At 44.3% G+C, this 26,574-nt stretch overlaps 1 protein-coding gene and 1 long non-coding RNA gene across 2 annotated transcripts; one reads left to right on the top strand and one right to left on the bottom strand.

The window, feature by feature from the left end:
- Positions 1-8,213: 8,213 nt before the first annotated feature.
- Positions 8,214-26,295, bottom strand: RSAD2 (radical S-adenosyl methionine domain containing 2). The gene is made up of 6 exons (XM_012763351.3): positions 25,832-26,295; positions 22,946-23,107; positions 19,408-19,637; positions 16,282-16,431; positions 12,578-12,610; positions 8,214-10,852 (listed from the first exon to the last, which is right to left on the bottom strand). The coding sequence occupies exons 1-6, from the start codon at positions 26,205-26,207 to the stop codon at positions 10,688-10,690; spliced, it is 1,116 nt and encodes a 371-aa protein (XP_012618805.2). The 5' UTR covers positions 26,208-26,295; the 3' UTR covers positions 8,214-10,687.
- LOC105870633 (uncharacterized) lies at positions 17,653-23,219 on the top strand. Its single transcript, XR_001153696.2, has 3 exons — positions 17,653-17,758; positions 18,289-18,507; positions 22,851-23,219. It is a non-coding gene; the product is annotated as an uncharacterized LOC105870633 (long non-coding RNA).
- Positions 26,296-26,574: the final 279 nt, after the last annotated feature.

The raw sequence follows: 26,574 nt of genomic DNA, 5'->3' as shown, positions 1-26,574 counted from the left end.
GACGAGGTCATACTAGAGTGGGTCCTAATCCAGTATGACTGGTGTCCTAAGGAAAAGGGGAAATCTGGACACAGACACACACACACAGAGAACACCAGGTGAACTTGAAGTCAAAGATTGGGGTGATGCTTCTGCAAGCCAAGAAATAGCAAAGATTGGAAACAAATCTCGAGAAGCTGGGGGAGAGGCCCGGAACAGAGTCTCCCTCATAGCCCTAAGAAGGAATCAATCCTGCCAACACCTGGATTTCAGACTTTGAATCTCCTGTGATGGTTAATTTCATGTATGAACTTGACTGAGTCAAGGGATGCCCAGATAGCTGTCAAAACATTATTTCTATGTGTATCTCTCAGAGTGTTTCTGGAAAAGATTAGCATGTGAATCAGTAGACAGTGCAAAGAAGACCTGCCCCCCAACCATGCCAACCAGTGTGGGTGGCATCTTCCACTCCACTGAGAGCCCAGGTAGAACAGAAAGGTACAGGGAGGGTGAATTTTCTCTCTCTGACTGAGCCTGAGCCGGGTCACCTATCTTCTCCTGCCCTCAGACGTCAGAGCTCCTTTGGACTTCAGGACTGACACCATCATGTGCTCCCCATCCTCACCCCTGCCCCCAAGTTCTCAGGCCTTTGGCCCTGCATTGAATCACACCACTGGTTTTTCTGGGACTCCAGCTTGCAGAGGGAAGATCATGGGACTTCTTGGCCTCCATAATCATTTGAGCTGATTCCCATAATAAATCATCTATCTATATCTCTACCTATTGGTTCCAAGTCTCTGGAGAACCCTGACTCATGTACCTCCGGAACTGCTAGAGCATAATCTCCTGTTGTTCAAGCCACCCAATGGGGGGTGCTCTGTTTCAGGCCTGGCCAACTAATACGAGCACCTGGAAGGTGGCCCATGTGTGACTACACTTTAGGCAACAAGTGTCATAATAAAAATAAAGGTGCTATGCAAAGGTGGTAAAATAAATGATAACAGATGAAAAGTTTAACATATTAATAAAAAAGGAAAGATTTTTTTTTCTGGTATTCTCCCCAAAAGTAGAGATATTGTCTGTCTTGTTTGTTATCATACCCAACACTGGCAGGACAAGTTTCTAAGCACTTAATAAATACTTATGAAATGAAATAAATGAATGTTGTCTTCCACGGCTCACTACTAACTAGTTCTTCTACATGACACAAATGCAAATGCCATAGAGTCTAAACAGACACTTAGTACTGAGAAGGACCAGAGAATTCTAGTTTCGTCTCATCGTTTAATTTCATGTATGGAAACACTGAGGTTTAAAGAGGCTGGCCCAGTTCTAAGATGGCCACTAGCTTGTGGCATAAATGGTGCTACTACGCAAGGTTTTTGGCTGATTCAAAAAGGTCTTTTCACTTTTTTTATATACTGCTTTTTTGCAGTAATCAATACAGTATGGCCCTTGTGGCTTGGCAAAAAAAAAAAATTTAAGTCTTTCTCAGTTCTCAGGGAATGATTAAATTACACTCATCAGTAGGCAGACTTCACTGTGGGCAGATGTTTAATGTTCAGTAGATATCCACATGTGTTTTCCGATCTTCCAGCCCTCTTGCGACCAGACCAGGGCATGTGACTCACTTTGTTCCATGGACTATGGGCCAGAGTCTCACTCCTGGGCTGAGGCAATGAGAAGCCCTTCATGACCCTGTAACTTGCCCATCCAATGTCACAGTGAGATCCTGGGACCACAAATCAAAGTCAGCCTGGATCTGTGGGTTGCGTGTTAGAAGGACAATTCTCAGGAGAACAGACACTTGCATGTATTTAGTTGTTGGAATCTTAGACTTAGTTTGCTACTGCAGCATGGTCTAAGCTAACGTACACATCCATTGTAGACTGGCTTTGAGTAATAGTAATTCATATGTACTTGTGTCTCTAAGGAGAGCCAAAATGCAGTTCTAGGTCAGCCAGGTAAGTCACACAGTCCTAGACGTGAGAGCACATTTGAAGCAGGAAGCCAAGAGCCAGGACGAGATGGTATTCAGGTATCAGCTGGGCAGAAAGGGAGCACAGGCAGGAATCCAGGTCTGTGTCCCTGACAACTCAGGTGCCCAGAACTCACTCCTAGTGCAGCTGCCCCAGATGGCACAACGCCAAGGGCTCGTGCAGCCCCAGACCTCTGCTGCCAATGCATCCCGGCCCCTCTGCGTCCTCACTGCTGTCCGGGCACCGTGCCTAAGACCGTCTCCTGACACCAGCCTCCATGTCAGGGTCTGCTCCCAGGGAACCTCACCTGGGACAGTGAGGTGGGGGAAGTGAGCTCCAGCAAGACTGCAGAAGGGGAAACCAGAAAACACTTTCCTGACAATAGATCACCCAGCCTGGCAGCACCAGCAGGTTTGTCGATTAGAGGTAAAGTGGCGGGTGGGCCTGGGCCTGGATCTGCAGGGGCTTGGGCTCCACCTAAGGACGGAAAGTTCCGGGGCTGGTGAGAATGAGACTAGAAATAGGGGCTACAGTGTGTTTCTGGACTGAAACATACTTAGAAGTGACTTTAGAGATCCTTTTGTTTTATTGCTGTTTGTTTCTAAGTATTTAACTTTTATTCTGCTGTGACCTGAACTGTTGCTAGCCTTGGATCATTCAGTCTCCTTAACATTCAACCTCCTTCTACAGGCGGTACGTAAAAGCTTCTCTCTCTCTTTATCCACACACACACCACCATCAACACCACCACCAACAATGACAACAATAAACACACACACACACTTTCTCTCTCTACTTCTTGACAGCCTGGAACATTTCCTGTAGTATTTCAAACCTCAGTGCAGCACCGATTGCTCTAGGTTAGCTCACCTTTTGGCTGAGCTGTGTTCCCAACACGGTTGTTGCTCTTTTATTATATTATATTATTATATTATATTAGTATATCTGGCATTAGACACCACCGAATGCAGTACGAGAATGAAAGAACGCGACTTCCTCCGTGCCCCTCCCGTTTGTGTGCGTGTGCACCGAGATCCGTATCAGCCTGGCTTCCCCCGCCGCTGCTTGCCTGCCGTGTCTCTGGGCGGTTGCTTGATTGACTGCGCTGTATTTCTGAGAACTTATTCTTATCACAGGATGGCAGGGCAACGCCACATCCCATTTCCCCTAAAGACAACGCACATTCACAATATCTAATCGTCGAGAGAAGAGCAGCCTTCACGGATTAAAACAAACCAATAATAACAACACACAAAACCTGGAGAGGTGGACCCTGGGTCTCGGGCAGTTAGGCAGGAGGAGGGAACAGCTTTCTCCCCCTGAGCTGGGCTCAGCCTGGTGCCAAAGTCAGTCCGGGTGTCACCAGTCTGGCTGTGTGTGTAGTCCCCTTAGCTACACTCCTTCAGCTTCCGTTTCCTCGGCCATACAATGAGGGTAATTACACTTCTCTTTTAAAGCTTTCATGACGGTTTTTTAAAAAAATCTATGGAAAGCACTTAACACGGTACTAGCCACATGCTTAAGGGCTCAACAACTGTCAGCTGCTGAAATGCACTCACTGCCCTTGAGGACGCAATAGTCTCACGTAAGAGAAGAACCGCCTGCTCACTGGGAGGCAGCAAAGGCTCGTCCCCTCCGAGGCCAAGATCACTGTGGTGCCACCCCATAGTGTGGTGGCGCCATCCCCAAGGAGAACGCAAACGTTGGTCAATATGGCAGAGCGGATCATGAAGTCCAAAGGCCTCAGCCCCTCCTGGAGCTGTACCTCTGCCAACCCGAGTGAGGGTGTTTTCTGGTGTACCTGGGGTCCCACCCCAGGTTGCTTTGCATCCTGTCGCTGCACATGTTTCTGTGTCCCTCAGCTCTGAGGCCACTGAGGCGGGAACAGCTCCATGGCGCCGTTCCTCATGAAACGGAGCTAACCGTTGTTAGGAAGATGCGTTCTGTCGAATTTGCCAGGTCTGAGCACTGGGAGATGCTCCCCTCAATATCCCCATTAACACCGAGAGCTGCAGACCAGAGCCAGCCATGTTTTCTGTGTGTGCCCGAGCAGTGTATGTCGCACCCAATGGGAGATTTTCATTCCTCACCCCCTCCCACACGCCCCTTTCTGAGTCCCCAATTATATACTCTGTCCCCGTTATATACTCTGTGTGACCACACACACCCATTGCTTGCTCCCACTTACGAGGGAGAACGTGGCGTTTGGTTTTCCATCCCTGACTTCACTCAGGAGAATGGCCTCCATTTCCCTCCAAGTTGCTGCAAAAGGCATCATTCCATTCATTTTTATGGCTGAGTAGTACTCCATAGTGTGTGTGTATGTGTGTGTGTGTGTGTGTATATATATATATATATATATATATATATATATATACACACCACACTTTCTTTATTCATTCATCAGTTGATGGGCACTTAGGTTGATTCCATATCTTTGCAGCTGTGAATTGTCCTGTGATAAACATACAAGGGCAGGTGTCTTTTTGATATAATGTCTTCTTTTCCTTTGGGTGGATGCCCAGTGGTGGGATTGCTGGATCAAATGGTAGGGCTGCTTTTAGTTCTTGGAGGAATCTCCATACTGATCTCCACAGAGGTTGTACTAGTTTACAGTCCCACCAACAGTGCATAACTGTTCCTTTGTCACTGCCTTCAATGACAACATCTATTGTTTTTTGATTTTTTTAATAGCAACCATTCTGACTGAAGTAGAGTAGAATCTCATTATGGTTTTAATCTTCATTTCCCTGATGATTAGTGATATTGAGCATTTTCCTATATGATTGTTAGTCATTTGTATACTCTCTTTTGAAAAATGTCTATTGAGGTCACTTGTACCCTTTTTAGTGGTTATTTTTCTTCTTCTTGCTGATTTGTTTGCATTCCTCATAAATTCTGGATATTAGTCCTTTGTCGCATGTTATTTTTGTATTTTCACACTTACTGTAATACCTGATACATCATGGGTACACAGTAAACGAGTAAATTAGTGAATGGATGGTCATCTTAAACCTCACATTCTCTAAGATGTTTGTCCCCAAAGCCCAAATGTTCTCTGTTGTTGCTCAGGACAATTTTTTACTTCAAGCTGTGGCTTGTGGTTTTGTATATTGCATTCTAAGTTATCTCAGGTTCTGGGGAATGTCTTTCGCACAATGTTAACTGTTGTCAGTTTCCAGATAGAGCCTTAGGCTTTTTGTGTAAGTAGCTCAAGCCCTTGCACTGGTCTTTGCATTATGCTCTTGTTTTGCTGATGAGGAAACTGGGTCTCTGTGAACCTAAGTAACCTGCCTTTAATCACACACACCGATTCCTTCATCTCAAGCCATCCAAGCCTTCTTCTACTGCTGCTTTACCTGTTATTTAACCCTTCCTTAGTCAAGCCGTTAAGCTACAAGAGTCTTGCTAGATAGCACGAGTTTACGGTAGGCAACTAGGTAGGAAATAGTGAAGTTTGCCTCTGTCCCCTTCTCTTCCCTCACCTGGCCTGTACCTGGGGAAAGGCAGGGCTGACACATGCCCATGACAAATTGATAAGTACAAGATTAATGTTTGATATTTTCTAAAACTCTTTGTATTTCATAGGAATTCCGGGGCTAAGCCACAAGCTCAATTGTAGTGAAGACATCCCAGGCTCTGTCTCAGCGGAGGAGAGCTATATTTAAAGCACTGGATGCTTCCAGGAATCAGCAAGTCCTACGGCTCACAGCATTGCATCCTCAATACAACTGACCTCCTCACATGGCACCATGTAAAGGTGGGCCGTGTCTATTAAGCATATCACACCTTCCATGTTTAATGGCGGGTCATGATTTGGATTGAAATGTTCCCCACCCCCAAAATCTGATGTTGACACCCTAACCGCCAATGTGACAGTGTCTGGAGACAGGGACTTTAGGAGGTGATTAAGGTCCAGCAAAGTCATAAGGGTAAAGTCCATATTTAATGTGACTGTGGCCTTATAAGAACAAAAAGTGAGAGAGAAAGATCTTGCTCTCTCTCTCTCTCTCTCTCTCTCTCTACACCGCAGGAGGACACAGGGACAAGACAGCAGTCTGCAAGCCAGGAAGAAAGCCCTCCCCAGGAGCTGAGTCGAGACTGGCACCTTGATTTTGGACTTCCCGGCCTGCAGAGAAACAAATTTCTGTTGTGTAAGCCTTCCAGTGTGTGGTGTTCTGGTCAGTTTGACTTAAGCAGCATGTGAATGCCTACTATCTGTTAGGCTTCCTGGAAAAAGTGGCATGTGAGTTACGATTTAAAGAACAATGAGGTACTCTTCATAAAAACAAGAGAGCACCAATTTTATACATACCCGAGGTTTTCTGACACCTCAATAAGCACCTCCTTGTGTGGAGGAGTTTTCTGGAAGTTGTTTATCACCCAAACTCCAAGAGAGAGCTGAGAGAGGTCAGATAGGTTGCTGAGGAGGTTTTGGGAACAAGTTGAAGTGGCCCTGAATGAAAAAATAAATAGCTTTCGGGCAGTTTCTCAGATCCTCCAAAAATGAGCTTGCACAGAGAAGCTTTGTTTTAATTAATATGCATACATATTTTTTAAAGATAAAATGAATTCCCAGAACATGGAATACTTATATTCGTAAAGAACTATGTAAACAACTCACAGACCAAATCCAATAGTTTTTTTTTTCCTCAAATTAACTATGGTCTTTTTGAATGCTATTGAATGTCTTCTCATCTATTAGTGTGAAATGTTAAGAACTGGCTGTTCTCATTACAGTGTAAAATGCTAATTGGCTTTAAAAAACTTCAGAAGATATTATATAAAAAATAAAGCTATTGCTTATGAACTCAATTCTATTAAATGATACGCATGACTGGAAAGACATGAGCTAAATTAGCAGTTACTTCTAGGGAATACAATTATGGGTAATTGTTATTTTATTCATTTTGTTTTACTGTTTTTCAAATATCCTCCAAATGTGTATTTTTTAATGAATCATGCAACAATAAATATTGTTAAAATCTTTCTGGTCTTTCAAGCCTGTTTTGATGTTATCTGAATTGGACTTGCTATACTTATCCTGAGGGTACTGTAGGGTTTTCTGTGTAATTAAACCTGACCTGGTCGGACACGAACCAGTGGGGGTCTGACGTGGAGCTGTGCATTCCATGTGGCTGTCGGGGCCGAGACACAGCGACCAAGGTCTCAGGCTGCCCCCGGAGGTTCCTCCACTGTCTCCAAGGCCCTGAATTTGCGGAAGGGAGCCAGGGTCAGCCTGTGTCTGAGGTGGGAGGGTCAGTGGGACCGTGCTCCTCTTGAAGAAATGAGTGTTTACACCAGAGCTCACATGTGGGAGCAGGTTTGGGAGAAACTGCTGCGTGTCTCAGGAGGACCGAATCTGAGTCAGGTTGGTTTAAGGTGGACACCGGGGCCGGGGAAGTAGAGGAAGGACAGGCTGGAAAGGAGAAATGCAAGCTGCTCCTAGGCTGGGGGTAGCAGCTTGCAGAGCCAGCCCGCTTCTTTTTCGGAGTCAGGGACCGAATGGGTGCTGGCCCGGGTCTGCCCTTCCTAGGAGCACTCTGCCCCGCTGTGCTGGGTCCGTCCTTAGGTCCGGGGTCCTGCCTTGACCCCACTCTGCTGCCTGCCTGGTTTCCCTAACGCCGCTGAGTCTCGTGAAGTCCTCAGAGCAGGTCTTCAGCGGGGAACTCGTCACCCCTTTTGTGGGCACAGCTTGCCAACAGAGATAGATGCACACCGTGGGGTTCACCTGACCACCTTCAGGGCTGGTGCATGGGCATGAGGCTGCCCTATCTCTCCACATCCAGGAGGACCAGTCTGGTGAGTGAGTCCTGCGAGGACAACACCAGAGCAGGGACATGGCTGGCTCGCAGGGACCAGGTCTGGAACCACTACGGTGGTTCCCCTAGCCCTCATTTCTCCCAGGCCTTGGGTGGCTGACCAGGCCACACTCAGGGCTCACGGCAAGGGCTGAGGTGCTGTCATTGCTGCCCATCCATAGGAGTTTGTTTCTTCTGAAATAATTTATTTGGGGATGCCGAGTACCCATGATGTTGGCTTTCACTTTAGAATAGAAAGAGCATCTTCCCTAATGGCTCATCCCCACCCAGTGCTGTGGCTGAGGGCCTCGTCTGAAGTGTGCTGACTCATTATCGATAACTTTGTTGATTTTTAAAGTGTACTTGCCTTAGCAATCATAGTTTGTAAAAGCACACAATGACTTTAAACCCACACCAAGGAGAGACTTCATTACATTGAACCACTGAAAGAAAAGGCGATATAAAAAATACTTTAATATATTAAAATAGGTTACAATACATTTGACCAGTACTCAAGTGTAACATATATGGAAAAAATCTATATATTTCTCTAAAGACGAAAATATCATCGACACACTCAAAACAAAGCCTTAAAATCTTACAGCATGATCGGTCTCTGTCTAATCAGCCTGTTAAATGGAGTCCTTTCAACAAGAGAGTAATTATGGAATGAATTATTGCCGAATAGAGGCGCATTGCTACTTGGTTCGATTGTCCTGGTGTATGTCTACCCAACAACTAGGCTCTAAACTCCTGATAGAGATAAAACACAAGCTCCTATTTCAGAGGATTCAGCCAAACTTCAAAACTGGAAAGAAAACAGGTAACTGCCATATTGTTTATCAATGAATAATAGAGATGATTAGTACTTCCTAAACCAATAGGTTATTACTCATATCTGATCATTCCAGGCTTCTTAAGACAAAATTCCATTCATGTTATTATAATGTAAACTTAAGCAATAATTAAGTCCACTCCCAAATACTTGCCTTTAACGCATAAATAAGATGACTCAGTTAAATTATTCTTTGTTAGTTTTCTGCCATTAGAGAAAAATTCACTCCAACTCAAAAGATTTGAACTTCACTTTCAGATGTGGTTTCAAATCACACTGACTAAGCATCTGCTGTGTATCAGACAAGGTATTTGTGCTTTCACACGTGTGGTCTTTCTTTGCCAAAGTTATTCTCTTGCTAAATAGTGTGAGGGTCAGCAAAGTGCACTCATGTTACGTAAAAAATTTGTTTTTGTTTATGCTAATTATTTGAAGCTATCATAGTTTATATACTATCAAAACCCACAGGGGAAAGAAAACTTTCTAATTTGTTCTCTTTTCTCAAAAAAGTAAATGCGTAAAATGGAAAATACAGGGCAAGCTATAGCATGCTGGATGGAACACACACATATTTAAGTTGAATTACAGTGACCTAAAAATTTAAGTAGGAATTTTTTTGTTCAAGAAACAAAAAACAAACCTTTCAAAAATCACCAAGTCTTGAAAACAGATCATTAAGCAAAATTTCTGGATGGTGCTTCACGAAATCAGGCAACATGGAAATGCCACCCAGTGAGCAGAAGTGGAATTGCAGCTGAATTAAAATTACTAAAGACTTGTTCTTTGCTTGGGCCAAAAAAAAAAACTTTTCCATGAATTTGCTCTTTTGAAACAATAATAGGAAATTGTTATTTTCCAGGCAATGAGATACTGTTTGGGTTATGTAAACACGCTTCATGCAACATTTCCACAAGGAGAGGATTTTGTTCCCTCACCCAGTGTAAGTGATATTGTCCCTCGTGCTCTTTCTTTCAGCTAGAAAAGGAAGACCCTGCTTTTTCTCATATTGACCTAGATTGCACCTTATTTCAATTGATTCAGAGTTAATTGAGAAATCTTATATTATGCCATGGCTTCATTTCCATAAAGTCCAGGCACACTCTCTACTCGTCACTGCATTCTTTCCTGCACGGGGCGTCTGGCATGTTTGCGGGGGAGCTCGCGCTAGCCCTCACCTAGAGATATGGGACGACCACCCGCTCAACCAAACTCATACTTTTTTGCTTGACGGCCTCATGTGGCCTGAATACTGTGTTGGCAAAGGACTGCAAGCAGTGGCTCCACGTCAACTGCATTGCGCAATGTGGTGTCTGTCTTGGTTTTGCCAAGAATCACCAAAGAGAAAGGGGCAGGGCATTCACCCAGTAGTCTTTGTGTGCTGGGGCAGTGCCACGCTGGCTTTACTCATATTATCTCCTTCTAGGGGCTCACTGGAAACTGGCAAGATACTCATTTATTGTTCTTGGAAACATCTGTTGACTATTTCTATGCGCCTGGGTAAAACGTCCAACATTGCAATGGTATAAAGTCCCAAAAGGAAAAGGCATGACAACAAGCAGAAATAATTTGGGGAGATACTTTGTAATGCTCCCAGATGTAAAAACTGGTATCTTGAGATTGAGCAGAAAATATCGACTCAGTCAAATGAACAAAACTAGATATAAATAGCTTGAAAACTGAAATATAAGAGTCACAGTAAGCATCGCTTAGAAAATCAAATCTGAATTAAATATTGCCCCCAAAGACATCACCGGAGCTTATTTCTTACAAACATACCTTTGAACTCGATTTTAGGTCCTGTATGTAGGTGATTTATCTAAGCTTTTTATATAAATAAAACTCAAAAACAGAAGTCCTTTCTCAATAACAGTAAGATAATTGAGTAAACTTAATGATTTGCATTATCTATGGATTTAAGTTATCCAAGTTATCTACATGTTCGGTGACCACAGACAATCAGATGTCATGTGCAGCAGAAATCAGATTTTCAGCCGTTGAGGAATACCAACACAGCAGTCTTGCCAAAAAGGGCAGCCACGCTAGGAGTTTTCTTATCCCTGCTGGTGAGTTTAAGTCTTGTTCCGCTTTCAGCTTTACCAGTCCAGCTTCAGATCTGCCTTGCTCCATACATACTTTCCTCCTCGCTTCAGAAACATCTTTTCATCAAATCCACTGAATTTTATAGCCTCTTCTACTCCAACATCCAGGATGGACTTGGAAGGATCCTTCCGTCCATTTTGGCAGTTCAGAAAGCGCATCTAGGAAATGCATAAGAGACACGGGGATATTTCCACGTAATTTAGCCTGTAAAGCTTAATTTAGGGTTTTAATTCAAGATAACGTTTGATATTCCAATCATGTAAACAAGTGTTTCCTTTTAGATCTGTGGCCAGATACTGAACTAATTGGATCCCTTCTCTCTACTCAACCAACTCGAGTTCTAGCGGAAGAGGCTGATGTAGATGTATTAGATCAATTAAGCACACAATAAACCGAATTATATACACCCTACATGAGGCACATGTTTCTCCAATGGAAGGGATAATCAGGAAACGCTTCCCTCAAATGCTGACATCTGAATTATGTTTTGACAATTTTAATCAGAAGGAACAGCATTATAAAAGCACAGAATCATGAAATAGTACTATGTGTTTCGGAAACTGCAAGTAGATGATATTTCTGGAATAAAAATCCTGTGCATGAACATATAAGCATAAATATTAATAAAAGCTTCTTTTAAGAAAGGGCAAGAGAATGATACAGAAGCTGTGGAGGCAGACAGGTACCAGATTGAGGGGAGTCTTATTTATCTGTGAAGGGTCTCCATTTTTATCTTATTCTATCCACTTCTGTTTGTTTTATCCTATCCTATTTTACCTTGTAGGAAGAAATGAGGTCTTCACACATCTTATGACCTACACTAAGAGTTTTGTGGGAGCTCAAGTGAGACTTATTGAAGCAAAATGTTATTAAATTTGCAAAAGTAAATTTTGGCTCGGCTATGTTTGTTCCGGCTATGTGAAGACCAGACAGTTTGTTGAGGAACGCTGTTCAAAATCCCCCGCCAATCATCAGAATTTGCATCCCCGAAATAAATTGTTTGAATTTTCCTTTCTACCTTGGACTCATAAACTTAACATTTCTGTTATCCTCTTTCCTCTTACGCTCTATAAAGAAAGCTCACATTAATAAGAAATCGCTGTAAAGCATCATTGATTAACTCGAAAATAACAAAAGGCCAAAAGTCACAGTAAGCATTTCTCAAAAAAACCAAACTCAATTTAAATATTGGACCCAAAGTTGTGGTTGGAGCTCAATTCTTAAGAAAACACATCTTTGAATGAGATTGTTTATCCTCTGCTAGAAATATTGGCAAAGGTTATAAATGTAGGGGGGAAAAAAGACAGAGGAAAGGGAAAAGTGATTTGCTTTTCAATTTGGAGCAGGGTGGCTTTTCCTTTTCCTCTGGAAGACAGTGTGGGCAGGAATAATACTGGTGGTGTTTGGGGAGGAACCGGGCTCTGGTTGCCAAGGCCAGCAGGGTCTATCAGTCAGAGGATGAGCTGGCTGCCTCTGGGTTATCCCAGAGAATGTGAACTGTGGGTGACCTTCCTCCCAAGTAACCCGGGTGCCTTGCTTTGGGAAAACCTCCAGCCCACGACTGCACAACAGGTGACACTGCGGTGTGAGATAATGGGTTCAGAGTGACATCCATGGATGTAAAGCCACATGGGAGACACAGTGCACAGTGGTTACTACAAACACAGGGACTTGGGTTCACGATTATGCCTGCGGCGTGCACAGCCCCACACTTGACACGGTAAGGAAGGTTCTGTCCTATTAATGGCAATCACTGACAATAGAACTATGAAATGCTAGTTAAGGATAAACACGTGCTAGATAGTTATGCTCATGTAACTCAACTCTGGCATTACTGCTTCATTAATTTTTAAGCGGTAATTGTATAACTCAGAAATACTCACGTATTCATCCAGAATAAGGTAGGAGTCTTTCATCTGCAAAGGAGAAAACAAATGCAAACTTAGTGTCAAGGGTGGTGTTCAGCATGTGAGCTCAACTGTCTCTCTTACAGTGTTCGTGCAATTGTGATTTATTATTCTGCAGCCAACGTTTCTCATCTCACTTGAGTGTCTTTGTTGTGTCCCTTACAAGGTTTGTGTGCATACAGTTAGTTCCCAACAGATTCTAGCAAGCCTGGACGCTCTGTCCATTGCAGAAAGGGTCAAACCTTCACCCCGAAGCTTTTCTGACTGTGGAATCCCAGGCCATTTCTCCGTTCCTTCATGCTGTGGGAGAGCTCTTTTCTTCATTACTCAGAATCCCCAGGGACTGTGGGCGCCATGTATCTAACTTCCCCTTTTCAATGGATAAAGCAGAGTTTTCCTTGATGCTGGTAGCTGGGAGGTTAAGGGGTGGCATTGCTGAGGATTTTCGTATTACTCTATGTATAGACAGCTATGCCTCCTGTGGGTACACCTGTGCTTCCTGTGGGTAGGTATACCTCCTAGTGCCCGCCCACATAGGTAGGGTCAGTAAACAGTTTTCTGTAAAGGGCCAGAGAGCAAATAGTCTCTGCTTTGCAGGCCACACAGTCTACGTCACAAGCGATCAACTCTGTGCTGTAGCCCAAAAGCCACCCTCGCCAATGGGTGTGGCTGAGTTCCACTGAAACTGTGTTTACGACCCCGAAAATGGAATTTTTACATCATTGTCACTGGTCACAGTATTATTTTTGTTTTGACGTTCTCTGCCATCAATTCTTAGCTCGCATCCTGTACTAAAACAGGTGACAGGCCAGATCTGTCCCTTGGGTCGCAGCCTGCCCACTCCTGTGCAGGGCCAGGCGCCTTCCTGCTCTTGGAAGTCTGCAGGGGAAGTGGGGGGAAGGGCCCAGAGCCGCCTATGTCTACGGGACCTGCCTCAGACCTACTGAGTCAGGGTCTGCCCTCTTATCAGACCCCAGGCGATTCGTGTGCACACGAAGTTTGGAACACACTGGCTGGAAGGTTCCTGGGCTTTGGGGTCACCCAAATCCTGGATTTGCTGCTGATACAAGTCAGATCAATGAACACCTTAAGACTCGGCCTTTGTACGAGGGTTAATGGTCCCTTGTACAAAAATGGGACCCAACAATACTGCAGCAACATTTATTACAACTACCTTGTTTTCTTTGATCTCATATTAACTACACAATTAAGATGGAGTTTTTAAAAAATGACATAAAATAGTGCATAGAGAGGAGCGGTTTTCCTCCTCTACTCCCTCTCTCTCTTCTTTTCGGAAGCCACCTTGTCCCTTAGTCCGGGATTTTTTTTATTCATGCTCCCTTCGACGTCACCTTTCAAACTCTAACCATTTACCAAGACCCTCAGAAGTCTAAAGCAGAAGGAATGAATTTCTGTTCTTGGAATTCCTAACATCATGCAAGCATATGGGGGAGAGATTTTTCTGCATGTGTATTTTTGGGTGGCAGATGGGAGAAGCTGTTTTTAAAATGTTTTCTTTTTTTTTTTTTTTTTTTTGAGACAGAGTCTCGCTTTGTTGTCCAGGCTAGAGTGAGTGCCGTGGCGTCAGCCTAGCTCACAGCAACCTCAAACTCCTGGGCTCAAGCGATCCTCCAGCCTCAGCCTCCCCAGTAGCTGGGACTACAGGCATGCGCCACCATGCCCGGCTAATTTTTTTATATATATATCAGTTGGCCAATTAATTTCTTTCTATTTATAGTAGAGACGGGGTCTCGCTCAGGCTGGTTTTGAACTCCTGACCTTGAGCAATCCGCCCGCCTCAGCCTCCCAAGAGCTAGGATTACAGGCGTGAGCCACAGCGCCCGGCCTAAAATGTTTTCTTAAATAATAAAACTGATACTTACTTTACAAGCTTTTTTAAGTCCAAAAAAGTTCTGAAGGTAAATAAAAACTACCGATATTACTGTAGCACCTGTGTGTCCACTTAGGTGCTACTCAGTTAATACCAGTTTGCTGGAGAATATATCTGGTGCTTGTTTTTCCATTCTTGGGATACTTCACTTAGTAGTATGGGTTCCAGCTCTAACCAGGAAAATATAAGATGTGCAATAGGGTATTGGGGAGGTGGGAGGGGGGAGGGGGGCGGGTATATACATACATAATGAGTGAGATGTGCACCATCTGGGGGATGGTCATGATGGAGACTCAGACTTTTGGGGGGAGGGGGGAAATGGGCATTTATTGAAACCTTAAAATCTGTACCCCCATAATATGCCAAAATAAAAAAAAAAAAAGGGAAAAAAAAAAAAAAACTACCGATAATTCTACTACTCCAAGATAACCACAGTGGTATGCGTAGATGCATCTTTCTGTCCATTAGGATTAAACTTCAGTTTAATTTTGCACTCTGTTTTTCGTATGTAACTGGTATCATCTCTACCTAATATTTTATTATGAGAATTTATCCTTGTCCCTTCATTAATAGTCTTTGAAATATGCTTTATAGATGGGATAATGTTTCATTCTGTGAACAGAAAGCTTTACCTGTTCTCTATATGCTGAATGTTAGGCTAGCTTTAATTTTTGCCATTATTCTTAACATTGCAGTAACATGCCTCTGCATGAATACTTCTCTGCATCTCTGAATATTTCCTCTATTTTAAGTGTAATTTCTGAATTAAAATATGTGACTGTTTTAGAGATTATTACCATAAGTTACCGATTTGTTTTCCAGGACAGCTGCAGTAATTAGTCCTCCAACTAACAATATGAAACTGCCTAGCTTACTGCATCTTCATGCTCTGTATTTTAATTTGTATTTATTTGTGTTTTTTCTTGTGTGTGTTTGTTAATAGATTCTTATTGATTTAAAGAACTTTTTGTATATAATATTTTTTACGTAGTTCAGTATATCATGTTAGCATATTCTACTTTAGTTTTTATAATGTGTGACATATATTTTTAATTTTTATGTATTCAGATATACCATTCATAATTTAAATTTTTTTCATGTCTTTCATTAATAAGGAGGTTCCTCTACTATGGCAGGAAGAACAAAGAATTATTTTTCTTCAGCTTATGAGAACATATCAATCAATCAACACATCGATCAATCAACACATCAATCAATCTGCCTTTAGTAATACCCGGAAGCTTCATAGTGTAGACACGCTTTGGCCATCCCCGCTTAATCTATGTATGAAATTGGCACTAATAGCATGTACCCAGTTTAGTGATATTAGAAAACTAAAGAATTGATGAAATGTTTCTTCTACATCCTACCCAACATTTAAAATTATCCAAAAAGATTATTAGAATAAATAATGTGATGATGTGGATATCAATGTAGCAGCATTCACTAGTTTCTTCTATGCGTAGGACTATGTCATATATGTATGGCATATGTAAAGCCGATACATATATGCATCATATATGGAGATGACCTGTGATTCTAGATACAGTCCTATCATCCACAAAGGCAGCATTCTAGGCATTTGTGGACAGGGAAACGCAGCTCATCAAAGACCCCACAGCCGGGAGGTGGGCCTCGTCCCCGCTGCCCTGGGACAGCCCTCCTCCCATTTCTTCACGCGGAACCTCTCATGCAACAGCGAGCCGCGCCCTTGGCTGAGAAACCCCCCCCTGCAAGAAATCAATCTAAACGCGTGACAGTAAACAAAACCACTTTTGCTCTATACAACCTTCTGGTTAGATTCAGGCACCAAACAGGACACTTCCTTGTGGCGTTCTAAGAATCCTTCAAATTCTTCATCGCTGATGACAAATCTTCCGGCTTCTCTCAAGGCGTCTTCTCCGGTGTTCTCGCCCTCGATTAGGAGGCACTGGAACACCTGGAAGGCAGGGGTGGGGTTTGCTCGGTAAACAGTTTCCTTCATTTCTTCCACCAAACCTGACTTCGCCCCGATCCAAGCCTCATCCCTGCTAAGCAAAGAAGACACTCAGAACTAAGGAACATTCTAGAAAGACACGACTTTGGAGAAATAAGCCAGCCCTGAAATTTAGAAATATGGTGTTAGAAGCACAACCATTCTTTAAAACACAAACTTTCAAAACCTGGTCTTGTAATCTAATATTTTCAGACTATAAAATGATGAATGTTTATTAAAGGAAATATGAACCATAAAAAAAAGCATCAAAAAATAAACATGTCATTTGTAATCTCCAAACCAAGGAAAATACATTTTAACTATTTTGTTGTTTCTGCTGATTTTCAATAAATCCTCACTAAAGCCTCTAGAGTATATTTGTTTTTCACTTTAATATATGTTTTTCGAAGCCATTAATATTCAACATTCTTTTAAGTAAATAAATCTGTGTGAGTGTGTGTAATGCATTATTCCATCATAAGTAATGCCATTGTTTGAAGAGGAGAACTCAGTCCCAGGAAAGGCAAGCAAGGAAGTGACTTGTCCAAGGTGACAAAGGGTGACACGGCCAGAACAGAGCCCAGATCTCGAGGGTTTTCATGGAAAGGGTTAATCTACACAGAGTTTAATTAATGTCCTCTTCTGAGCTGCTCTGATGCCATTGCAGCCAGATTAGCATGAACTTTAACATGCCTTTGATCTCGCCTTCTCTGCTCACTGTTTATTTCTCCCTCCTGCCCTCCCCAGTCCTGGACACCTGTCTCCTGGCCCTGGTCTTGGCCGTCTTTGCTGTTTGCTGTCCTGGTGCCTTCCTCAACGGACGGCCAGCATCTTGGGCAGGGCTGGCACTCATCCCTGCACCCATGACTTGCAGGTCCAAGCTCAGGGTGGGGTGGGTGTTGGGAGGAGCACCCTCCAGCTAGGTTTGGGCCCTGAGGGACTCCATATCAGAGGGGTGGGGACATTCAATTCCAGAATCAACCAGCTAGAGTGGAGGGGGGGAGAAAACCAGGCCACAGGAGCTGGAAGTGGGGTGGACGGGGACGGAAGGCGGAGCAGTTGCTGCTGGAGCAAGCCTGCAGGCAGCCCCAGCCCCACTGACCGGCCCACCGCCCATTCAGCGCTGCCCTTCCCAGCCTATGGATGGGGCGGGGGCGTGCCTGCAGCCCACAGCGCCCGGGCAGGGGCAGCCTTGGGTACCGGGTTCTGGGCCACGTGAACAGTTGGACTAAGAGCAGGCACCTGGTCTGGGGCCATCAATTTACAGCGGGTGACAGACGTCAGTGCTCCGGTGAGGAAACGGTTCCCCAGAGAGGCAGAGCTATCTCTGTACCACCACATGGGCTGGGATGTTGAAATGGCAAATTTGGAGGAATCAGGCAAATAGGAAAGCTGAGAAAGAGTCACAGGATAGGGGAGAAGAGCCCTGAGATAGGAAACAAGAGCGACGAGGGGAAAAAAAAGAAATATATATATATATATATATATATATATATATATATATATATATATATATCTGGAAAAAGGATGTCACAAGAGAAGAACGAGGACGACAGTAACAGCAAGAAAGGAGGCTCAGAGGTGAGACAGCAGAGTGTCCAGGGGCAGATCAGCATCTTCGAGCTGAGCTCTCTGTCCCCCCTGGAGCACAGCCCCTGCTCTTCCACCACCCTACTTTCTTGAGCTTTTTCCAGCTCCTTCCAGGCCAGGGAGTGGGGCTGGTATTTCAGCTTACCCAAAGTTCAAGATTAATCTGTCTGTTTAAACATTTTAAAAGTAAGTAGCATTTCCAGCTTCCCTTAATCCGTTTCCACATATTAGGACAACCTCAGGAAGATAACGCAACACCCTTCCCCATCTACTTGGAAGCTGACAGGAGAATGGGGGAAGCACCCAAGGCAGCCTTGAAAGAAAAGCTTCTCTGTGCGGCAGGTGCTCTAGCCTGGACATGACCTTCTGCCTGGGGCCTTCCCACCTGTGGGAATTCCTTCCGTCTTTCAGAGTACAGCCACATGCCACCTCTTACATGAAGCCTTCCAGGTAAGCTTGGCCCGTTTTGCCTTTCCATGTTCTGCTAGCACCTGTAGCTTTATATTCCACGAGTTTTCCTGCATCTCTTTTCTTTGCTAGAGCCGAATTCAGCACTTTGTCTTTAGTTGCATCTACCCTGGAGTCCAGACGCAGATGCAGATAGCCACGCCATCACCTGGGCAGCGTGCTAGCAACACATACTTTCAAGAGCCCACCTGCTAAGCCCGCCTTGGCCACACGTCCTGCTTCAGGACCCTGGGCAGGGGATGAGGTCCAAGAAGCTGCTTTTTAGACAGCCACCCCGAGTTGATTCTGACAAACAGCCAAGTGTAGAAAACTTGAATTCATAGTAATTTATCTGCAAGTATCTGTCCGTTGTGGCTGTGTACAGATTGAGTAGGCTTGTGTGTGTCTGAGAACCTTGAACTTTTAGCAGCTGATAGTAAGACTAGCCCTAAAGCATGAATCTGGGAGTAAAGGTGCTATTTTGTTACAACTTGGGGATGACTTTTCCCCTAATGTCTTCTGATAATTCAATGGAAACTCAGTAGCATCAGAACCGATAGAGCACCTATGTCCACCCCTAAATAAGCTGAACGTTTTAAGAAGAAATTTAGGCTTTCTATGGACAAATTCTTCAGAACACCCCCAAGCACGTGGCATATCTTTTGACCTTTATCCTGACAACATCCTGTAGGAGAGCATCGGTTCCGGTTTTCAGAAAGGAAATCGGGGCATGGAAAGTATAATTGCAGCTATAACAGAGCTAAGCGACCAGGGCCTGGTCTGGGGCTGGCGCCGTGGGTTTCCAGCTTCCCTGTATCAGCATTGTTTTCTGGTTTCACTGAAGAAGGGCTCTCCTGAATGTTTTATTAGTTAAAATCAGCAAAAGTGACCCTATGTACTTACTTTCCAGCGGACGGGGCTTAGCGCTGCGATCTGTTCGTTCATGTCCTCGTCCACGTTGAATCGGTTAATGACAGAATTTATCTTGAAAGCCACTCTGTAATCCCTACACCAGGTTCTCAGTTTTTGCAGATTTTCCACGTGGTTCTTCTTTCCTTGGCCACGGCCAATAAGGACATTGACTTGCTCGTCAAAGCTGTCACAGGAGATGGCGAGAATGTCCAAGTATTCACCTGAGGGAAAATGACCATCTTTAAACATTTCTGTCCCAGGACCCTTCATGCCACTCATGTCTCTTTACAATAAACTATATCTTTCTTGCATCTATGTTTTAATTTTTAAAAATACACTTTCCCTCATACTCACAAAACTCACTGAGGTTCGCATTATACTTTGTTCCTGTGTCAAATAATCTTGGAAAAGGTATGCACATAATATAACGATGGAGATACTCATATTTGATTGTGATAAAGCTTTGCATTTGTGTGAGCGCTTAATATATTTAAGTGGGATTTTCCCCATGTATTCCTGCACCAAAATCATATAATCACTGAGGCAGGTAGGCATATTTTGGAGGCCTCTAGAGTTATCCATGAACAAGTAATAGATTCACTTCTCCTTTTTCCCACCACACAGATAAAATTGCTCTCTAGACGATCCCCAATATTTTTGCCACATTCATTAGCTTCTTCCTGACATCGCTTGTATGTTCGATTCATGATCTGAACATTATGACATAGACCTTGAGCTATGTCAGGTGCGACCGTATTAGAGGCTAAGGAGACCAAGATAAAGGGAAGCCCATGCCAGAGCCAGAAGAGCTGGACAGGCCCCTCCCTGGAACACAGCAGGGGAAGAGCTGTGATAGCAGGTCAAAGCGTTGAGAATTGCCTTTGCTTTGGTCTCTCCTTTGCTGCCTCCTGTAACACAAGTTCCTTCTCTGCCTTTCTTATTCCTCCTCTGCTTCCCTCTGTGTGGCTGAGTTACTTTCTGCAGTTGAGCCTGAGTTTTCCTAGTTGTTGTGACTTTTTAGATTTGACTCCTTTTCCTTAAAATTAGTTTCAAATTATAGAAGCTAGGGGGTTCCAAAAACTCTTTAAGCAACTGTTCTCAAAATAGTGGCTTTTAACTCCTATTTTGGGGGCTACTTTTATTTTACCCATATGGAACTTAGGCCCCTAAGTACTCGGCAGAAACCAGACCCAGAATAAGGCAATTGCATTTTATTTGACACAACTCAGAAAGCCCTAAAAATTGATCTCAAATTAAATGCTTAATGGCATATCATATTAGGAAGAGGAAACTAACTAAAACATGGTCTCTAACCACCCTCTCAAAAAAATTGTTAAAAACTTAAAATATAGGGAACTGCCAGCTATGGTGAAGACTCACTTAGCGGATCGCCAAGTCAGCTGAGAATCTATAAGCCCATGGCTATATTCTGCCACCTCTCCTACTTTTGCCGTATGTCTGTAACATCCCCTCCTATTTTTCTCAGCTTTTCTCTTCAAAGCTCTTGCGAAGAAAGATTTAAAGCAGCAGATCTGCTTGTTCAGACCTTGCATCTTTCCAGGAGATCCTGGAACCGTGATGCAATCTTTGGCCAGCCCTGCATATGTGCTGCTACAGCACGCTGTATGTCCCTGATGGGTGATGTGTGTGAGTAAGCCTGGAGCAACCGGGCAGGTTGAATCCACTTGTCAAGGCTTCTCAGGATCGTTTAGCAAGAATCACAATGCACCTGGTTGCATTGCTGGGGGTTCTGAGTTTTGGTTGCTATGGCTGGTGACATAGCAGCATGTATGTGCCTAAGTGACCAGCTCTGCATAAAAGTCTGGGACCCTAAGATTCAAGCAAGCCTTCCTGTACAAAGACATTCCAAATGTGTCAATGTAATGCACTGCCGGGGAGAAAGTACAACTTGTGTGGACTCAGAAGCCAGTGTGAGACCTCACTGGACTCTGGTCCTCCCCCTGCTGTGTTTGCCCTGTTACCTTTGCTCTCATAGCCCCTAGCCGTGAGTATAGCTGACTATTGAATGCTGGGCGTCCTTCTAGCAAAACACCAAACTTGGAGAGGCGGTAGGGGCTCTGAAACAGGTGTCTTCCTCAACTCAAGCACACAGACCCATTCCTGTCTTGTTAAACCGCAGGTGGAAAATCTGCAGCTTTGGTATGGACCTGATAGTGGTGTATATACACACACATTCTGTTTGTGCCCCAAAACATCTAAAAACATTTCAAATTATTTGCAAATATTTGTAATGGGAGATTTAACATAGGATATAGATTTCCGATGTATCTTTAATAATTTGAGGATCTGGGAGGCAAACTCCCATATTGCACAAACATCAATCAAAGGTCACAGCTGGCTGTCCACTTGTCTACTAGGAACAGGGCAGGCTGCTTCCCATTCTCCTGTCTTCACGCTTTCCTACTGTCTCTCCACCATGGACGTGACGTGGGTTTTTTAATCCAAATCCAAAGTGGCTAATTTACACCAGCCTCCCCACAGGAGCACGTGAGCGTTTGCCCCTGGGGTGCAGAGATGCTCTTGTCTCTCCTCTGCACGCCACTTGGACACCCACGGACGGCCTATCCTGGAGGCCATCTGGGACCACACCCAGAACACGCCTCCCACGAGTCTCTGGGCACACTCCTTCCTCAACTCCCTTTCTTGTCTCTCTGAGTCTGGTTCTCAAAACTCACTGTGACTCTCTAACCCCCTGTTTCGTTAGGTGACCCCTTGTTTTCACACACTGCCCTGCAGTCTTCCTGCTTCTCCTCAGACTGAAACTTTGAATCTTCTCTTCCTGCTTAACCTTCGTTGGGGGGACTCTCCTACCCACGAGCACACGCCCACGCCACCATCTCACGTGGGGAATCCCTGTCCACACCCGCTGCAGACCGCAGATGCAGCTTCCCTGGGAATGGTTTTGAGGCTGAAACAGCTGGTATGAAGCAGGAATAGAGAACTGTACTGTAAGGGGTAGGTTATAACTGTAGCCTAAAATCACGGTACCTAGGAATAAGCTAACATTTTCAAGTGCTCACTGAATTCCAGGTGCTGGTCTAAGGACATTACATATAGGTGATTTGCCTGTAAGGAATCTCAGCTACCTTAGGATGCAGCGGTTCTTACTCCTGGCTACACAGTGGAATACCTTGGAGCTCCCACAGTAGCCAATGGATCTAGTCCAGTCCCAACAGAGATATTTTATTACAAAGCTGCAAAATGTGTTAATTGTTCCTGCTAATAGCTAAACGAAGGCCGCAGGTCGTACACCTGCTCGACTGACATGTGTGGGATAGTCATGCACCGGTATTCTGTCATCTACCTTTCCGAACTTGTTCACTTAGAGCCCCACAGAACTGAAACTGCCATGGCCCCGTGCACAGCTTGAAAAGTGATTAGAAAAAGTAAGACTTGTTTTTCCTCCCCTCCAGTTCCCCAGCAGGTCTGGCGTCAAGCCCAGGACGGAAGGAAATAAATATAGGAACCACAGCAGCACTGACTACGGCGCCCTGCCAGGGAAGCGCACCGTAATTCCGGAACCATCTCTCTCGGATCAGGCTCCCGTTGCTCACGATGCTCACGCTGGGCAGCCGGAGCTCCTGTTTGCAGAACTGCACCAGCTGGCCCACGTATTCTCCCCGGTCCTGAATGAACGGCTCTCCACCTGAAAAATTGATCTTCTCCATACCTGGCGGAGGGGAAACAGGGATTTTTCCACTTGAGGAATATCCATTATTATTTTAATGGCAAAAGTAATATTTATTCAATGTCAAAAAAAATGAAATAAAAATTTTACATTATTTTTTCTTCCTTTAACCCTGGTCCCACCCAGTGGGAATGACCAGGTTTTTAACCAGGAAAAAAAGTCACTTGAATTGGTGTGTGTGTGTGTGTGTGTGTGTGTGTGTGTGTGTGTGTTGTGTGTCCTATTTTAAAATAGATGTACATGAATGTAGGGAATTAGTTGTGCAGATGAACAGAATAGCTTAGAACCAAAGGGTACAATGAGGCAACACAGAGATTTGCACAGCAGAAAACCCCTTAGAGGCAGAGTTAAGATCTTAGACCGAGAGCAACTGATTCACAGTGGTGTTAACAGACACGAGTGATCATATCACAGCCCAGATCAGCCCTGATGCTCACTATGGCTAATTCTGTTCAATCTTCTCTATTTAAAAGCCAGAGAAGTAAATAATATATTTTAGAAGCATCTTTAGCCAAAAGAGTAACTTTCAATTTTAAATATAATGTAAAGTAATGAACATTTAAATTTAAGTTTTAATGCAAATTTAAATTTTTAATCACCAACAAAATAGGTTTTCCTCCATTTTCCAAAAATCTCTCTTATATGAAACAAAACCCATACTATAGTGTAAGCATTTTAATTAACTTTGGTTTTATTTACTTAAACTGAGAGGCTATTATATAAAAGTATTAATTATAACTATTTATAATAGTTATAATTGAGGACAAAAACATACAAATATTCATTTATTTGTGAAAATTTTGAGGCTGGTTTATCAGTTATTGTTATCTACATTTTAAAAATTATGAAACTGATGTTCATAAAAATTAAATGTCCTGAACAATCTACTAAATGCCAGAGCAAGAACTCAAACCCTGGCCTTCTAAATGAAGACTCTAAGTTCTTTCCTCCTCACCAGGCTTCTGCTCATTTGCCTGTTCATACATGCATTCATTTATCCAAAAACATTCATTAAGCCCCTATTACATTCTAGATATTTTGCCAGGAATAGTTATACACAGAAAGGTAAAATTTGCCCTTGGAACTCAAACTCTTTGAGGACCTAGATATTAAAAACAAAACAAAAAAATGAAACACACTGGAATAATTTAAGTGCTGCAATACACATTTGCAGCAGTTAGCACGAGATCACAAGTGAAGGGCAGAGGGTGGGTTGATCCTACCCAATGAGGACCAAGGATAAGGAGTTTTGAAAGTTCACCTGCAGAGATCTGGGGACAGACATTCTAGGAGGAGACAGTGATGTGACCACAGGCTTGACGATGCAGGTGTGCGGGGAGAATGAGTGTGACAGGATGGGTCTGTAGCATGGGCTGGAGGAGGCTGAAGGCAACACTGAGCTCTCCCAGGGCCTTGGCAACAACGATGCTCACTAGCTTGGTCTTGTGAGTCATGCAAGAGGGTTAGGAGTGGAGTTAAAGTGTCAAAACTACATTTTAATCAGATCATGTGCTTTCAGATGGGAGAGCAGAGACATGAGATGAGTGGCAGTAATCCCGGTGAGAAATGACAAGCACTCGAGCTAAACCACACTGAGAATGGAGAGTTGGGGTCTTCACTTGCAAGATCAGTGGTGGGTGACTAAGCTAACATAATGCAGAGCAAAGAAGTCAGATCCAGTCAGGTCCACACTGCAAGATTTCATTATATAAAGCAGAGGATGCCGCAGAACTAATCTGTGTGTTAGATCAGCTAGCGATTGCCCTTGGCGGCCTGGGTGATGGCTGGAAGGCAGGTGCCTCTGGGTGGTGGTGATGCTCTCTCTCTGCACCTACAAGCCTACATGGGTGTGGTCCCTGCGAGATTCATCGAGCTGTGCACTCAGCACGTGTGCAGTCTTGTGCATGGAATCTATACTTTAGCGTAAAAGTTAAACAAGGAGACAAGTTTGCAAAACTGCCGAAATTACTAGCTGAGGGGGTGCTCTAGCAAAGACAGGAAGACAAGGATGGAAGCAAGAACAGATTTGGAATGGAAGACGTTGCATTCTAATTTCACGTGCTGAGTTCTCCAAGATGTGTGCGAGTTATTAATGTGATGATGTTCAGTAGGCAGGTCTTGAGAGTAAAGTCATTGCTCTGGGAACCGTCCCCTGTGTGCTCCTTACTTGTGTCAAATAATAAAATCCCCTTGCTATAACCTACCTGGATGTGCCTTTTGGCTTTATACCTTCCATTTGGGAGGTAACAAAAGCACATGCATAATCCAAAATAAAAGACTCAACTATTGCTATTCTTATGCCAAAGTTTTTTTTTTTTTTTGTTTCCTTTTCAACTTTCTTCAGTTACTGTGTCTGGAAAAACCAAATTAATTAATGCTTTGGACAGAGAAAGTGGCATAATCTTCCCAAACTGCCTCTTTACGAACACTGGGTGGCACAGGGACCCACACCTTGCACAGACTCTGCTCACTCAGAAGTCTGCTCCACCAACCCGGCTGCAGGCAGCTCCATGGTTTAGGAATTCCTCCTGGACACCTGCCCCCAGATTCACCCTTCCAGGGTGCCATACTCGCTTTGCGATGGGCAATGGCGATGGAGAGTTCTGGAGAAGCCCTCCAGCCTGTGCATGTCCCCAGCCCCCTGTCGCCTCACCCCACTGTCCTGCAGTTGCGAATCCTGATTTCTGCCCGGGACGGGGGACTCACCAGCCTCCTTCAGCAAAAGCAGTCCTCTCTTGGCCTCCTGCAGGGGCAGCACGAAGGACGTTTTGGCCGTGTGGAAACAGAAGCCGCATTTGTAGTTGCACTGGCGCGTGAAATGGTAGTTGACGCTGGTGGGGGTGGTGGGCAGAAGGATGTCCTCTTTCTCTTCCTCTCTGGTCTCATCTGGCTCTTTCCTGGGCTGCTGCTGCTGCTGCTGCTGCTGCTGCTGCTGCCGCCGGCTCCTCTGGGTGCCTGGCAACCAGAGTACTGTCTTCAGCCAGCAGAGCAGAGGGACCAGGCTCCTCCACAGAGAGCCCAGAGGCTGCCCGAACGTGCTCAGCATCTTTCCAGCGAAAGTGGTGGGCACCAGGGTCCACATGATGCCCAGGACTGCCCTGCACCCCGGGAGACACGCTTTATATGGGGATGGAAACTGGCAGCTCTGAGCAACCTGTCACAAGGGGGGGAAGGACACACCTTTTATGACAAACACTCAGCTGAGTTAGAGTTTCAATTTTCTCTTCTGGAAAACGAAAGTTGGAACACAGCCAAGAAAGCTGAGGGTTCAGAAGGAACCGCCGGCTGTCTCTGCCCCAGGGGTGGCCTCGGTCCACTTGTCTGGTCATAGACTCTCGACTTGAGGTGGTTACAGACGAAGACACAAGTATCCATCTAGAAATCCATAGTACGACACCCTCTTTATTACTCTCTCCTGGAATAACACCAAATAGCCTCTACCTTGTCAC

The sequence above is a fragment of the Microcebus murinus genome, chromosome 3, assembly GCF_040939455.1.
Source record: "Microcebus murinus isolate Inina chromosome 3, M.murinus_Inina_mat1.0, whole genome shotgun sequence".
Lineage (NCBI taxonomy): Eukaryota > Metazoa > Chordata > Mammalia > Primates > Cheirogaleidae > Microcebus > Microcebus murinus.
Note: the sequence above shows the minus strand (reverse complement) of the source record. Positions and strands in the feature narration are given on the sequence as shown.